The sequence below is a fragment of the Dendropsophus ebraccatus genome, chromosome 1 (assembly GCF_027789765.1).
Source record: "Dendropsophus ebraccatus isolate aDenEbr1 chromosome 1, aDenEbr1.pat, whole genome shotgun sequence".
In the NCBI taxonomy this organism is placed as follows: domain Eukaryota; kingdom Metazoa; phylum Chordata; class Amphibia; order Anura; family Hylidae; genus Dendropsophus; species Dendropsophus ebraccatus.
Window position 1 is genome coordinate 25,358,910 of NC_091454.1, and position 16,663 is coordinate 25,375,572.

A 16,663-nucleotide genomic window follows, 5' to 3' on the forward strand; every position below is an offset into this window, starting at 1 on the left:
ACCACACTGCTCTCATCCATGGGAAAATGGGGTACTACACATTTCTCATTGAAATCAGTGGCCTCTCTGTGTAAATTATGGGCATGATCCCTCCTCTTGTTCAGCCCTAGATACTGGAAACCACTTTATTCGATTAGTTACCCTTAAATAGGGCTTTATACCAGAGACCACAATGTATTATAGCCTTTGATACGACACGTAAAAATTACTTACACATTTCTAGCCTTAAAGTTCGCCTGTGGCCAATGGTAAGTGTGGGTTTGTCAACAAGCACATAACAATGGTCAGGTAAATCCAGGATATTTCCTTATCCTTAGAAGCCCATGCAAAAAAAGTTTCCATTAAAACGAGGGGGAAGGGGGGGGGGGAAGGGGGGGGGGGGGTAACTAGATTACAAGTCTATGGAGAGTGCAGAAGAGAGGAGGAAGATGGGGATGGGGAGTGCCTGGGAATACATACAGGCTATAGTTAGCACCTCGCCCCAAAAGTCACTAAATTTTGTTACTTCTGGCTGATTTGTGTATATGTTCTATATAAACAATGAGCAGGCCTCAGGATCATTTCCTCTGGTGGATCTAGTTGACCCCATCTAAGAGCTGTAGGATCTCATTATACAAGGTTCAGCCCACCGTAGAATCTTCCTATCTCTTCCAGACCTTTATCTATTAGCCAGAGATGAGATCCACTGCAGAGAGCGTCTCTCTGTCTGGATGAGCCACCATGTCCATGTGTTATACAGTCAGCTAATTTTAGTGGGAATTCTGTAATGCCTCATTTCCCCTGTGGTGGCGCTGCAGGGAAAGAGATTCCTGATTCGCTGATTCCTTACCGATTACATCTGATCGCTGAGGTTCACCTAAATCTTTATGTGACTTGTGCCCAAAATATCTTCACACATCATGTATATTTTTTTATTGATGTAAAAGAACAGTAAATGACACATATGTACTAAGACACTTTATTCCAACTTGACTAGATCCCCGTATATAATAAAGGACCTAGAATCGGCTTTGGTGTTGTAAGAAATTATCTCTAAGTGTCACATACACAGCAGTATCTGGATTAGAAGGGCTTTATAAGGCCATTCTATTACAATACGGTGATCCCAAATCTATTGCCCCCCCCAACCTACACCGCCCTCCCACAACCCATGCATTGTATTTCTTTGCTGCATTTTCTGTTGCTTGGTGACATTGTCTTTTTTCACAGTTGCTTTGCAGGTCCTAGATGCCATCTACCACAAAGACAGTGCATGAGCTCACAGATGGATGTAGAAAAAGTTTGGCTTCCTGGTTTAGTCATCTCCCCCACAGATGGCCAGCAGAGCTTTGCGATAATCTCCAGATGTTTCACTCTATAAGAAAAATATTTATCAGATATATTTTTTTTCTGTGTTTTTATTTTGTATTATCTTAAATTTTCAAAAGGGAATGTCCACCATATCATCATCTAATTTTTAGGCCAAGCATCCGATGGCTATATCCCTATAACTGTGGGATCCCTGGATTCTTAATAAATTCCTGTAGCTAGAAATCCCCTGCATAAATAGTTAAAGTCTAGGGACACCCTTGAATGCAATACTATGGTGCAAAAAAAAACTTTTTTTTTCCATAGGTCTTTAGAACATTTTGCTCAGTTTGTATTCTACAGCCACCATGTCACATACAGTATAGTACAGGCTGCTCAGTTTCTCTTCTACAGCCACCATGTCACATAAAGTGCAGACTGCTCAGTTTCTCTTCTACAGCCACCATGCCACATATACTGCAGGCTGCTCAGCTTCTTTTCTACAGCTACCATGCCACATATACTGCAGGCTGCTCAGCTTCTTTTCTACAGTCGACATGTCACATATATTGCAGGCTGCTCAGTTTCTCTTCTACAGCTACCATGCCACATATACTGCAGGCTGCTCAGCTTCTTTTCTACAGTCGACATGTCACATATAGTGCAGGCTGCTCAGTTTCTCTTCTACAGCCACCATGCCACATATACTGCAGGCTGCTCAGTTTCTCTTCTACAGTCAACATGTCACATTTAGTGCAGGCTGCTCAGTTTCTCTTCTACAGCCACCATGCCACATATACTGCAGGCTGCTCAGCTTCTTTTCTACAGTCGACATGTCACATATAGTGCAGGCTGCTCAGTTTCTCTTCTACAGCCACCATGCCACATATACTGCAGGCTGCTCAGCTTCTTTTCTACAGTCGACATGTCACATTTAGTGCAGGCTGCTCAGTTTCTCTTCTACAGCCACCATGCCACATATACTGCAGGCTGCTCAGCTTCTTTTCTACAGTCGACATGTCACATTTAGTGCAGGCTGCTCAGTTTCTCTTCTACAGTCGACATGTCACATATAGTTCAGGCTGCTTAATTTCTCTTCTACAGCTGACGTGCTTTCACATCGATCACAGTAACATTTTTTTAATTAAGACCTATGGGAAAATGTTTTTTAATATCATAGTAAGTGCGGGGCAACAATTAAAAAAATGTTTAAAAAAATGCATTTAAAGGTCTATTGGGGGAGGTTGGGGCGACTCTTGGTACACGCACCTATCTGTGCAGTGAAGGAACTGAGCATGCTTGGGTGAGTGCAGTGGCTTCTTTTGTGTTTGCATGGGTCTATACACCAGTACACTGTACACTTAGTAGCAACTGAGCAGCATATCGCATCCTTGTACCGTTCAGTTGAACTATGTGTAAGGAAGAGCGCGGAGCGGGGTGCAGACATAATGGAGGCCTGAAATGAGCAGGTAGGCTGGGATAGGAGGCCTAAGGGCTAATAAGGGGTTAAGGTTAGGTCAGATGGGGATGGAGCTGGCAAGGAGGGGAGGGAGTTGCTAGGTGAGGTCACTTACCAGGGAGTTGCTGAAGTTCTATAAGAAGAGGCGGAAAAGAGGTGAAGCGTCAGTTTCCCGCCAGACCAGCTTCGGCCCACCCGCCCGCCCTTGTTGCAGTTTGTTTTTGACTGGTATTGGTGTCTGGGTGTGGACTTTTTCTTTTGTTTTATTTTGCCTGCAGTAGGGAAGTCTTGCAGGGCACTTGAAGGGGGAGTTGTTCTAAGGGTGACCTATTAGAGGCATGGTACTCCCCCACTTCTTTTACTGGTGTTAGTTGTGGAGATACGCTGTGGTTCCCACAGGGATAGGACCCGGGGAACTGAACTGCAGCTAAGGGCCCTATTCCACCGGACAATTATCGTTCGCATAATCGTTAACGATTAACGATCTCAAACGACCGCTATTGCGAAAGACCTGAAAACGTTCGCTCATTTCCATGGAACGATAATCGTTACTTATGATCATATTTGCGATTGTTTTTTCTTCGCTATTTCTTTGCTATTGCGTTCGTATCTACTGCAAACGACCGAACGATTTGCGAACGAGCAACGATAAAAATAGGTCCAGGTCTTATAAAGCGATCAACGATTTCTCATTCGGTTGTTAATCGTTAACTGCAATTCAACTGAATGATTATCGTTTAGATTCGAACGATTTAACGATAATCTGAACGATAATCGTCTGGTGGAATAGGGCCCTTAGGTGACAGATTGAGTCGGAGCGATGCAGCTGGGGGGAAAGTTTAGGTACTGGTGCTAGATGGTGCCTGCCAGACCTCCCTAGATTTAGCTGCGTTTATAAGGAAGGGGTTAAGAATAGCGAACTCAGCAAGTCATGGAGCATTGTGAAGAGTCCAATGAGCTCATATGAGTGCACGCATCCCCCACCAGACCTTATGATAGGCCATCAGTGCTCTTCAGTAATAGATGGGGCATCACTAGCACATCCCAGAAATGAATTTATCTTTGTGATATCATATACATTTGCACGGGGAGGGGCTGTAAGTATCTATGCTGTCACTTGACCTTTAGCCTCCTGCCTATTCCCCATTTGACTGACTTTGGATTGTGCACAGTATGGCTATATGACCCTATAACATGCAGCAGCTGTACATTATCATGTCGCAACCCTATCTCCGCTACATGTCATTATCACCTCAAGACAGTGATGGAGAGACTTCTCATATTCATTCTTGAACTCTTGGCGAATGTTGAACAGGTCAGTTTCACTTCTGGATATCAGGATCCTGGTCAAGGTCCGTTCATCTGTCCCAGCTCCCTGAAGAGACAGAAATGTACATTACAGTGTATCTGCTGTCCCAATGATATGAGGAATAGGTACAATATGTAGAACATGTCAAAATGGTTAAGATCTCAGTGCTGAGACCCCCAGCGATCTCCAGATGTAGCTGGGAGAAGTGCATGGTGCTGCACTTCATTCTCCAGATCAGTGTTCAAGGTGTTATCCAGCGCTACAAAAACATGGCCACTTTCTTCCAGAGACAGCCCCACTCTTGTCTCCAGCTTGGGTGGGGTTTTGCTGCTCAATTCCATTGAAGTGAATGGAGCTTAATTGCAAACCGCACCTGAACTGGAGACAAGAGTCGTGTTGTCTCTGAAAGAAAGTGGCCATGTTTTTGTAGTACTGGATAACCCCTTTCAGTTCGACTCATTGCAGAAGAGGGGCTCCATTTTAAGTCTATGGAGCCCAACTCCTTTGAGCGCCGGGTTCCTCTCCTGGCTAAATCACACCAATGCTCTATTATTTTCACAACACCAAATGTAATATAAATCCATAGATGTTTTTTGTTACCTTCATTGCTTTATAGAGACGTTCTGCGAAGAAGGCCGGTTTATTTTTCACACTGCGGACTAAAGGGAAGAAAGAGAAAACATCAGATAATATATTTTTTAAAAGGGGTCTGCTGCAGGTCATTGCTGTTGACGTATCACAATGCAAACCAGTGCATCAGTAACCCCTTCTTCACACATATGCCATCTATAGTAGTGCCCTATATAAATCATCCCCCAGCACAGTGCAGTTTGACTAGCACCATGTCATAGCATAGCAGAGAGGAGGAGACCGCAGGGTAGACCCCTACTCACCAATAGCCACAAAAGCATCCTTCACATCCCCTGACATTTCTTTCTTAATGGTATGTTCAACATCATGGTTTGTCTGCTTGATAAACTCCTGGAATACTAGAAATAAAAAATCAAGGAGTCAATATATAAAACAAAGGCGTCAAAAAAAAAAAAAAAATATATATATATATACTGTATATACACACACACACACACAATGCAATAAAAACTCAGTCTGCACATGTCATACATGGATAAGAGTGGCCCTCGGAATAATTGAGTATGGGCCTAGGATACCCCAGTCTGACATTGGCGCTGTATGTTTGCCATCCTGTATCATCCCCATATTAAACCAATAAAGCATCACTCACCTCTCCTGAGATGTGGGTAGCTACGCGTACACAAGATGGTCATAAAACGGGTTTCTAATGAGGTTTTGTCACCGGATCCTGAATCTGAGACTTCCTGAAAGTATTCAAGCAAAAAGGAATAAGAAATGACCGAGACAATGCCAAATGTACAGTACGCATGGGGTATGTTGCAAAAGCAGAGTCATAGATTTAAAGGGATTGTCCAGTTTAAAAAACCTTTACAACCTAGTAGAGAATTCTGAGTTAATTGGGTAAGGACCTTGCTTCAGGTTCCTCATGACTTGACCAGAGAGGAAAGTAGATACAAAGAGTGTCTCTTTCTCTGGAGGACCTGTGCAGCCCTGCATTATACATTAATGTGAATGAACACTGTGTAATTCTTAAACTTCCATGCGGTGGTGCTGCAAGAAGACCGATCACTTACTGAAGGTTTCCCTACATATTAGACCTGCTGGCTGAAGGATATTTTGGAAAGTTCTTCGTTTTTTTAAGGGTCACATGACAATAAGCGAGTCACAAAGTGGACAACCCCTTTAAAGAGAAACTGTCACCAAGTCAATGCTATCTGATCTATCAGCATCCTGTTATAGAGCAGGAAGAAATGAGCAGATTGATATACAACTTTGTAAAAAAAGATTCTATATAACTTGTAACAAGTTGATTGACTCTGTGATAAGGAGTCCAGTGGGCGTATCGCTCAATGGACTGGACTCTTTACCATGGAAACATCAGAGATTTCAATCAATAAATATCAAGTTATACTGAATCTTTTCCCATGAACATATATATCAATCTGCTCAGCTCCTTCTGCTCTATAAAACTATGTTGATAGATTAGGTAGCATTTTCATAGTGAGGGGTTCCCTTTAAAGAAATGCAAGCAGGGATGCATTGTGGCTCCAGTTGTGGATGACTGCCATGCTTTTACTGGGACAGTGACAATATGTAAGGGACATAGATGACCACTCACCAAGACTGAAGCAATAACCTAAGACAAGAAAATGAGAAATAAGGAATAATTCAGAGAAGGCAGATTAAGACAAGACATGAAGATCCATGTAGATCTGAAGGAAGGTAAGTGCCAGAAATGAGAAAAAAATACAATAATACCATAATAATCATGTACTAACATGTCTCTTACATATATATATATATATATATATATATATATATATATATATATAGGACAAAGGAATATAGGAACATCCTGTATGCAGCACTAGTACAGGTATAGCATAGTTGAATTTGTAATTTTACACCTTGGGGACTGTGAAAGTTGAGCCAAGCTCAGTACTGCGACATCTGCTCATTGTCAATAATTCATAGCGGCTCCTTATTATCTACAGGGCATCTACATCTCATAGTGAAAGTGCTGTGGAGGACACGGATGGCAATGACCAGGTGAACGTAGCTGAGGAGGCCAAAAAAATCACAGCCAGCTTCCAAACTATGGTTACAAAATATTTAGCGAGAAGGAAACCACTAGTTTGTATTTAAGAACAGACTTGTGGCAAAAAGGTTGAAGCTGGACTTTCCCTGACAACGTGGAAAGTTTTGAAAAAAGCTGAAGACGTCTCCACAATTAGGTTAGAGGAAATCTCTGTTCGGGTGACCCATTAGGTCCTAGGACATATTAGAGAAAGATCCCCGACACGGGACTCCGCTCTCTAAATTGTGTATATTATAACATTACATTGTATATTACCGCCATGTAATACCTCACTTCACCAGCAGTGGCCACTGCAGGATAACTGAGTGGCCTGATGGATCCGTTGAGGTTTGAAGTTTTTTTTTTTCTTTTTTAATTGACTGTAATGATTGCCATTGGAGTTCTATATATCTTGTCTCTGGTTGCAACTTTTGACACGTGAAGAGGCAATTTTATAGCAATTTTTTTTAATGCTGCTCGAATATCAAACTGAATTACATTGTGACACTCTCCCTGCCCTTTAACTTGTATAAGAAATATACTAGGCACTGCAATAGGGAAAGCTAATGGAAGGCTGAATTGTAACAGTAGAGGTTTAACCAGTTGTGCCCCCACTTGTTACCCCCTTGTGAATAGGGGCCAACATCATGAGATAGGAATATCCCTTTCAGGGGTATTAAGATGGGGCATTGTAACCGATCTAAACAGGTTGTCTAGATTAGAAAACTTGCTTTTCTGCATTGCACATATAACCCATTGATGTATATGGACAATGTGTAATACTTAATTCCGCCTGCGGGAGTGCTGCAGGAAAACTTAACACTTACTGCCAGGATTCCTCACTGATCACGGATGATCACAAAGGGAGATATAGTGATAGTTCAGATCTGTAATGGATTTTGTGACAGGCAACAATTTTAATATTACAGCTGCCACAGTGATCAGCTGCTCCCATCACCCTTCCCTTTCCATGCCCAGTTTGGCCACCCGAACTGCCCAAACAAGACTAAACAGGGGCGTAGTCTATCAGAACATAGACTGATCTGTGCTGATTGATAGGAAATGGATGATCGCCCTATATTTCTGCAGGTAAATATACAGCTTACTGCATATGTAATAATAATGAAATCCTGAGGAATTACAGCTCCATCTAGTGTACAATATGTAAACTTTTATATGTGAATTGTAAAAAAATTTTAATGTGCAAAGTTATTTCTGATTTAAAGATATAAATATACAGCTTGTGCCATTGCTTCTGTCCAGGTGAGTATAAAGCAGATTTAAAGGGAAAGCACCGATATTCTTACCTTGGCATCTTCAATTGCTTTCTCCAAGTCTTCACCGGCTTCATCTCGGTTAGCCTAAAGACATATAAGTGGGGGCTGTTAGTGTGAATTGGTTATTATAGGCACGTCTAATGGTTACGTAGTGGGAGTGTATTATTTATGATATAATAGGCCACTGTAAATTATAAGACTATAGGATCTTAACAAGAAGTTATGTGACCATGGTATAGTATAGTCCATTAGTCACATATTTTCTATATATGTATAGTAGCAGTCAGAGCTATGGCTTGATGTGCATTTTTTACCCACCGACGCCAATGAGACAAGGATCCTCTTGAAATGTCCAGATGTGTCTGAGCTTATGGCGTCTTCCAGTGACTTGTGGAAAGCTATTGTGAAGAATAAAGAGACACTCGGTCATTAGAATGCCTAGGTAGCATAGCATTTGGGGGGTACTGGCACTCCTTATAGAGATCCAGCTAGTGCGCAACATCGTACAGGCAATGCTCTCTGGGAAAAGTATGCAAATTAGTTTCTCTCCAATATGTCTCTTTAGTGCCACCTATAGGTAGATACCCAGTCAATATCCAACCCATTATAGAGCCTGAAAACATGGCTCAGCAGAACTATTTATGTCAATTTCTAGCTTTTGTTTGGCTAATATACTAGTCACACTTCAATGCTTTCTAATGGGTTGACTTCCAGGGTAGCTACCTATAGGAGGCAGCAGAGAGATAGTCCTCTTCTGGAGAAGAATAAGTGTGCATATTTAGGGCAGGGGCATGAACAAAATGTGAAACAATGAAACCTCCAAAAACCATATTCAAGATATAAAAATGTCTTACCACCGGAATTACAGCTCCTACACATAGCTATGTGTCTCCATGGTTACAGACTACAAATAAATACTGTGTAGTCTGAGTCTGCAGTTATACAAGAAGATAGGGACCGATGGAGGGAAGCGTGTTTCCAGGATCAGACTACACAAGGATTGTTTGTAGTCTGTATCTATGGGGACACATAGCTGTGCACGGGAGCTTTAAACACAAAACAGAAGATGTAAAACCAATATTTGCCAAGTTGCTTTGTTTTGTTTTCCAGCACTGGTTATGGCTTCACCGGTGGCTGCTAGCAGAAAGCAATAGATTCATCTGCATAGCAAATGTCCTGTACATAGACGTTAGGTTTAGAGTCCCTTTAAAGGACACCTGTTTGCTGGTCATACACTGTATATGGTCCGCTCACCTTCCTGATATGCTTCATTAATAGCTTGGATCTCTTTGTTTGTTCTTGTAGCCAGGATCTCAATCAGGACCTTTTCATCTGTGCCGGCGCCCTGGAAGTCAGTATAGACACGTTATGAAAGGTCATTGGGAGTTTGGTGCTAAGGTCCCCAAACACCTTCAATAAGTGACCGCTGAACAATCGTCCGGCTGTCAGTTATCTCTCCTGTCCTCCCCATAATCAGGAACGTTCAGCACGAGCAATCCTGTGTTCTCTATTAAGAGGGTTAAGCTGCAGCCAGAGAGGTCTGATGACGGCTTATTTTCTCCAGCACAAAGGGGACAGGCAGTGATTTTCCATCACGCCCGACAACTGTCTCCACCGACATTATCTGTGGATGGTTGGTCAGGAAAGCCCCATATATCTTAAGCTAGGGCCACGGTATGGCCGACTAAAGTCTAAGGCAGCGTTTCCCAACTGGGGTGCTGCGGCACACTGGGGTGCCGGGAGAACCCGCCAGAAGTGCCGGGGATCCCAGTGAGAACTATCACTTTAAGAATCCCTAGAAGCTGCGGCCGTGCAGCTTCTAGGGATGCACAGATTGCTTTGATGTTCCGCCCGCACTGTGAGCGGGTGGAAAATTAAAATGAGCAGAATGTAGGACCTGTCAGGGTCTTGCTTCTACATTCGATCCCATAGGCCGCAGCACTTCATACCTGCAGCCTATGGGACACTAGGACGTGACCTCTCCGGCAGGCGTGATGATGTGACGTCATCACGCCTGCCGGGGGTTCTGTCCCGGCGGTACGCAAGATGGAGCCAGAAGAGGAAGGAGAGCTGCTCCCTGCAGCCACACAGGGATTAGGTGAGTAGGATGTTTGTTTGTTTTTTTTAGGGGCAGAGCAGGGGGCATTATAATTGCATGGGGGGCACATGTGGGGGAATTATTATTGTATGGAGGCACATCTGGGGGCACTATTATTGTATGGGGGTACACGGCTAAGGACATTATTAGTATATGAGGGCACAGCAGGGGGCATTATTATTTGAGGGTACAGCAGGGGATCCTACATACAAGGGGTAACCCACATTTATACTCGCTTTACTGCACATAACACCAAACAGCGCAGTTACTATGGGAGCCTTTAGGAGGCAGAAAGGAAAAGAAGTTACTAGAAATGTGCGGAGCCTAAGATGTTTGTCTGGCAGGTTCTGAAGAGATGAAACATAGCTGGAAGAAATCATCATGGTGGCCTGGGCCGGATGGGGAGGAAAAGGGAAAGTGACGCCTCAGATCAAAGAAGACGTCACCTGTGAGTCACTGTATGATAGTTTTCTTATTTTGTAGATCATTATTTGGTAGGGGTGCCCCAAGGTAATTGTTTTTTCCAAGCGCTGCCCTGAGGTGGAAAAGGTTGGGAAGCACTGCTCTAAGGCGTTGAAGGTCATTAGAGCTGGGCGGTAAATTTGAAAACGTTGGGTAGTTTCATAGAGGATATATGGAGTGGTGACTATATAAGTGGGCTGAACGCTCCATGCATTGAAGGGTGGTTGCTTTTTTTCCCCTTGAGATTGGTGGTGGTCCTGGCAGTCGGACCTCCCCACGATCAGCTTGTCATCCTCTATACTATAGATATGAGATAACAAGCTGATAGATAGATAGATAGATAGGAGATAGATAGATAGATACAGTAGACAGACAGACAGACAGATAGACAGGAGATACATAGATATGAGATAGATACATAGATAGATAGATAGATAGATAGATAGATAGATAGATAGATAGGAGATAGATAGATAGATAGATAGATAGGAGATAGATAGATAGATAGATACAGTAGACAGACAGATAGATAGATAGATAGATATTAGATAGATAGATAGATAGATAGATAGATAGACATAAGTGAAATCCAATAACAGAGAAGACTACATACAACTATGGCCTTGTTTATTTGCTTTGCATCAAACTGGGCCGGTGTCATCATGAGTCCCAGAATGAGTTTGGCCAATGTTCCGGAGAGCTCGGACTTCAGATCTGCCATAAGGTCCTAAGAGCAAGAGGAGAGCAACATCAGACGGGTTTCCTTCCCTAGGAAATCCCCAATACATGACAGGACAGAAATACAAAGAATATCTGGTGTTCCCTTCATGCCTAGGAAGCTATTAGTATCATATTCGTCCTTACCAGCTATTGGTCAAATCCTAACTCTCCGTGCAGAATGTAACGTTTTTAACGTTTTCCCAGAGTTTCACAAATAAATTACAATTATAAAAAATGAGGCTTACTCGTCCGAAGTGGGACTTGAAGGCGTGTTTTATCTCCTGCCTCTGGGAGTTGCTGCGTTTGGTGAGAATGTCAATGATGGTGTCTTCATCGGTACCTGCGGGATACACATACAGGCGACAGCAGAGAGCACTGTGTCAGACTGAAAAGAAAACATTTCCAGCAGGACATACAGCAGCTAATAAGTACTGTAAGACTTAAGATTTTTAAACAGAAGTAAATTACAAATCTGTATAACTTTCTGAAACCAATTAATATGAAAGAAATAGATTTTCACTGGACAACCCCTTTAAGGGTGTGGTATAGGAAATGTGGAGAGGATGTAGGATATAACCACATACAATAATACTATAGTCTCCTTATATAATTCCCACAGTAACTGGTTAGGCCTCTTACCAAATCCTTTCATTGCTTTCCTCAAAGCCTTCCCGTCATTGTCTGCATTGAAGTCACCTGCGGGCCGAATGGTTCCTTTCAACTAGAAAATTATAAAAATATAAATATATTCTATACATATATCTAATGTGTCATGTACTTTCCCACAGGTTTAGGGTATGTTCACAGGGCCATGCTACACATCCATCCTATGCCAACAAATAGGGGAACTTATTCCTACCTGCCTTGTCGTAGACAGAATCACTAGATGACATTGTCAGTGGTTAGCTCACATTCTGTGCAGCCATTCATTTAAGGGGAATTATAAAGGCTTATCTCTCCAAGAACTAAGGGGTAGGGCAATGCAAATCCATAACCCCTGACAGAATTTAAACACGCCTGGGATAAACATACATCTATCCTAAGATAATAAGAAAGAAAATACTAAAAGGGCAAACTAGATGGACCCAGTGGTCTTTTTCTGCCGAAAATCTTCTATGTTTCTATCTCCCCGACATTTTGTTCCTAGGTAGGACTCTCTTCTATCTTGTTCATATGAAAATGGAAACAGTTCTTAGGACTCGGCAACACCTTTAAAGGGAATCTCTTAGCCATTTTAAGCCATCAACCTACTGACAGCCCTATACTGAGGTCGGAAAGGAGTTTAACAATGATGGGGGAGATTTATCAAACATGGTGTAAAGTGAAACTGGCTCAGTTGCCCCTAGCAACCAATCAGATTCCACCTTTCATTCCTCACAGACTCTTTGGAAAATAAAAATTGGAATCTGATTGGTTGCTAGGGGCAACTGAGCCAGTTTCACTTTACACCATGTTTGATAAATCTCTCCCGATGTCTCCATCTTGCAATTTTCACCATTAAGAAAACCATAACTGAACATCCCAGCTGCCACAGCATGTGTCCAGGAGGCGGGCTATTCTGGTTCAGGTGCCCTCAACTTACTGTATTTAGTTTACCTGATTATTAGCTATGATTGACAGCTGCAACCAGAAGTCCAATAGAGCTGTGAATCTCTTAATGTAAGGAGTTCAGAGCTCATATTCTTATGGTAGAGGTCGGGACGCTAAAAAAATTTTTTGTTCGGTCATGTAAGTTGCATGTCTCACATGGTCTGGTATCATACCCCACCATCCCGGTATACAGCTGGCAGCAGTCTTAAAGTGACTCTGTACACACAAATCTGCCCACCCCAAACCGCTTGTACCTTCGGATAGCTGCTTTTAATCCAAGATCTGTCCTGGGGTCCGCTCGGCAGGTGATGCAGTTATTGTCCTAAAAAACAACTTTTAAACTTGCAGCCCTGTCTCAAACTGGCGTGGCCTAGATTGTGTATGCATTAGGCTGGCACAAGCTATCTCTCCCTCCTCCCCGCCCTCTTCATCATTAAGAATGCTCTAGCCAGGTATTCTCCTATTCATCAGCTGTGTGAACACGGCACATGGGCTGGATTGTTAAGGCACCTGTGCAATGTTCACTGCAGAGGAATGGGAAAAATCCTGCCAGTGGCATTCCTAATGATGAGGAGGGTGGGGAGGAGGGATGGAGGGGTGGTGCAAAGTTAGGGCACAGATATTCTAAGCCCCGGCTGTTGGACACAGGGCTGCAAGTTTAAAAGTTGTTTTTTAGGACAATAACTGCATCACCTGACGAACGGACCCCAGGACAAAAGCAGCTATCCAAAGGTACAAGCGGTTTGGGAGGGGGGGGGGGGACAGATAGTGGGTACAGAGTCGATTCAATGGATCAAAAGAGCTAACAAATTCTCCTTGACAGGAAATGATAGTGCTGTGTGCCATGACTCACTATTTCTGGTGAATGGCTACATATATGTGCGCCCTGGACCACTGATTCCTCGGCTATAACTTCCAGGACAATGCCAAGTCTGGATAGGATGTTATAGAGATGGTTTGGTAGTACCACCCATATGAACATACCCTTAAAGCTCTGCGATCAGATGCATAGATGGATCTTTTCATAGCTGATGATGAAGATTACCTTGTACTATTGTATAGTCATGTTTCATATTAATACTATAATGCATCATCTTATATTATTGCATGGAACATAAGTGTCATTTTAAAAAGTGAAATCATCAGTCAACAACCAAAAAAGCAAAAAAATTAAAAGTTAAGAGACATCTACTCAAGATGCAATATATAATCTCTGTGATTCTTACTGGCTCCTTTCCAATATGTGTCAGAAGGAAAACTAACCTGCTGATACATCCCTATAGGGCACTGAACATGAAGTTAAAGGGGTAGTCCACCCAAAATTTTTTTCTTTCAAATCAACTGCTACCATGAAGTGCCAGAGATTTGTAATTTACTTCTATTAAAAAATCTCAAGCCTTCCAGTACTTATCAGCTGCTGTATGCCCAACAGGAAGTTGTATTATTTCCAGTCTGGAGAGCAGGAGAGGTTTTCTATGGGGATTTGCTCCTGCTTTGGACAGTTCCTGACATGGACAGAGGAGGCAACAGAGAGCACTGGGTCAGACAGGAAAGAAAACACCACTTCCTGCTGGACACACAGCAGCTGATAAGTACTGGAAGACTTAAGTTTTTTTAATAGAAGTGAATTACAAATCTCTGGCACTTTATGGCACCAGTTGATTTGAAGGAAAAAATTTTTTGGTGGACTACCCCTTTAAGTTTCTTAACTTCAACCTAGTCGTCATTTCCGGATATTAGCAGTTTATTTAATATGCTAATGAGACGTTACAGTGCCCTGGGGGAGGGGCTACTGTTGGATTGGTGCTCACATGATGGTAGCTCCGCCCCAATACAATGAAAAGCATCATTGACACATTAAATAAACTGCTAATATCTCCAAAACTGCGCCTAGGATAAAGGTAAGAAACTTGTGCCCTGTACCCTATAGGGACATATCGCAGGTTAGATACTTCTTGTTTCGCTTTAAGGAGGCAGTGCTGAGTAGCAACATGCAAGCCTCCTCTCACCCCCACCCTTCCCTGTCTTGACTCATAGTTTGTGTTTACACTGAGCGATTTATCTGACAGATTTTTCGAAGCCAAAGCCAGGAGTGGATTTGATAAGAGGAGAAATCTCAGTCTCTCCTTTATGACCTGTTCCCTGTTTATAGTCTGTTCCTGGCTTTGGCTTTAAAGATCTGTCAGATAAATCTCTCTGTGTGAACACACCATAGGTGAGCAGCTTAGAACTGGGGGCAATGTATGTCAATCAATCAATCACTGCAGGGAGGGGTGGGGGAGGAAGAAGGTATGCATACTGCAGCTCAGCAACCTCTCTTTGAGTTCTGGACTGACAGATTCTGTTTATTCATCTTAGTTTTCTTATGGGCCTAATATAAGAAACCAGGAGCACTGATGTAGATACTAGAGATGCCACCCATTAGGTTCCTGTAATACAGAATATACTCATATATACATAGTGACTACTTCAGAGATAACATATCCATCTTGAGTAGACGTCTCTATCATAAAAGAAGCTCCTTATAATCCGTATACTGAAGAATTGCAGAATATGCTCAAAGAATAAAAGAGAAGGTTAGAAAGCGGCGATGCCTCATGTTACTCTGCAGGCGCATTGAAAGGCAAGAGAAACTAGCTGCAAATAGTATTAAAAGTTCTCAGGAAAGTTTAGATGGAAAGTAAAGTGTTAGCTGGGGAGTCGGGGAGCAAACAGGGTTAACTGGTTAGGTAAAAAAATAGAGACAGCAGATTAGTCCCAGACAAGTCCGCTATATACTGTGTGTATGTACAATGGGCCCCTATGGTAACACTTGTGTATTCTTCATTCTGTTCTCAGTAGCTCCCAGCAGTCGGACCCCCAATGGTCATACTCTAATTACCTATCCTGCAGATGAATATGTGTCTTCATGGGAAAATTCCTTTAAGGAATTTGTTTTGCCTGTGTCAGTGAGATTTATCTCTTGGAGGTGGTGCTCACATTGTTGGGGGACATAGAGTTACCTTTATAGTTACCTTGAAGACTTATATAGCGGATGTGTTTGTGACTGAGCCTTGTTAAGTGGGATATCCAGGATTAGAGAAACATAGCTGCTTTCTCTCTAAAACAGCACCACTTCTGTCCTCAGGTTGTGTGCAGTATTGCAGCTCCAATCACTTTAATTGAACTTAGCTGCAATACCACACTCAAACTGGGGACAGGTGTGGCGCTGTTTGTGAGAGAAAGCAGCTATGTCTCGCTCATCCTTTAAGCTTTAGCTAATGTGAGGCAAGCAAGCAGCTGATCGTGATGCCTGCCAGCTTGGTTATATTGACTATAGTGCAAACAGCAGTGAGCAGTGAGAGTGAGGGCAGGGGTGAGGGGCGTCACGTTCTCTTCCAACCTCGGTGCGAGCAGCACTGGTCGCGCTAACTTCCCATTTCTGAAAGGCAGCCTGAGCGGCTTCTGGGAAATAATCCCCAGCGGCGCTAAAAAAAGAAAGTGACAACTTATATGAAGGATTATAGGTCATGGCAAACTATTATAACATATGTAAGGATCTTGACATTTTCTGATCTGCCATTGAGTTTTGGTAGATATATGTGTGTCAAATACATCATTATATCCGCCCTGGCATTGGTGGTACTTTCATATAGCTAACAGTATATTAAACACTTAAAGGGTGTTTCCAGGGTTGAAATCCTTTACTCAACTGTCTAAGAAATTAACATTTATTAGTATACTAAGTTATTTTACTACCTTTTTGTGCTCTGTTGTACTCCTGCAGTCTTCTTCCTGTATAGTGTACATC

At 42.5% G+C, this 16,663-nt stretch overlaps 1 protein-coding gene across 2 annotated transcripts in view; it reads right to left on the reverse strand.

The window, feature by feature from the left end:
• Positions 1-897: 897 nt before the first annotated feature.
• Positions 898-16,663, reverse strand: part of ANXA6 (annexin A6) — a 47,967-nt gene continuing 32,201 nt past the window's right edge. The window contains exons 14-26 of one of the 2 annotated variants that reach the window (XM_069969123.1): positions 16,256-16,340; positions 11,923-12,004; positions 11,529-11,623; positions 11,177-11,290; positions 9,258-9,348; positions 8,322-8,401; positions 8,034-8,087; positions 6,268-6,285; positions 5,299-5,392; positions 4,949-5,044; positions 4,656-4,714; positions 3,999-4,121; positions 898-1,354 (exon numbers count right to left, since the gene is read on the reverse strand). In XM_069969123.1, the coding sequence (XP_069825224.1) occupies positions 1,295-1,354; positions 3,999-4,121; positions 4,656-4,714; positions 4,949-5,044; positions 5,299-5,392; positions 6,268-6,285; positions 8,034-8,087; positions 8,322-8,401; positions 9,258-9,348; positions 11,177-11,290; positions 11,529-11,623; positions 11,923-12,004; positions 16,256-16,340 (1,051 nt within the window). In that variant the 3' untranslated portion in view covers positions 898-1,294. The remainder of the gene's footprint in view (positions 1,355-3,998; positions 4,122-4,655; positions 4,715-4,948; positions 5,045-5,298; positions 5,393-6,267; positions 6,286-8,033; positions 8,088-8,321; positions 8,402-9,257; positions 9,349-11,176; positions 11,291-11,528; positions 11,624-11,922; positions 12,005-16,255; positions 16,341-16,663) is intronic. The other variant, XM_069969124.1, reaches the window with a different exon arrangement.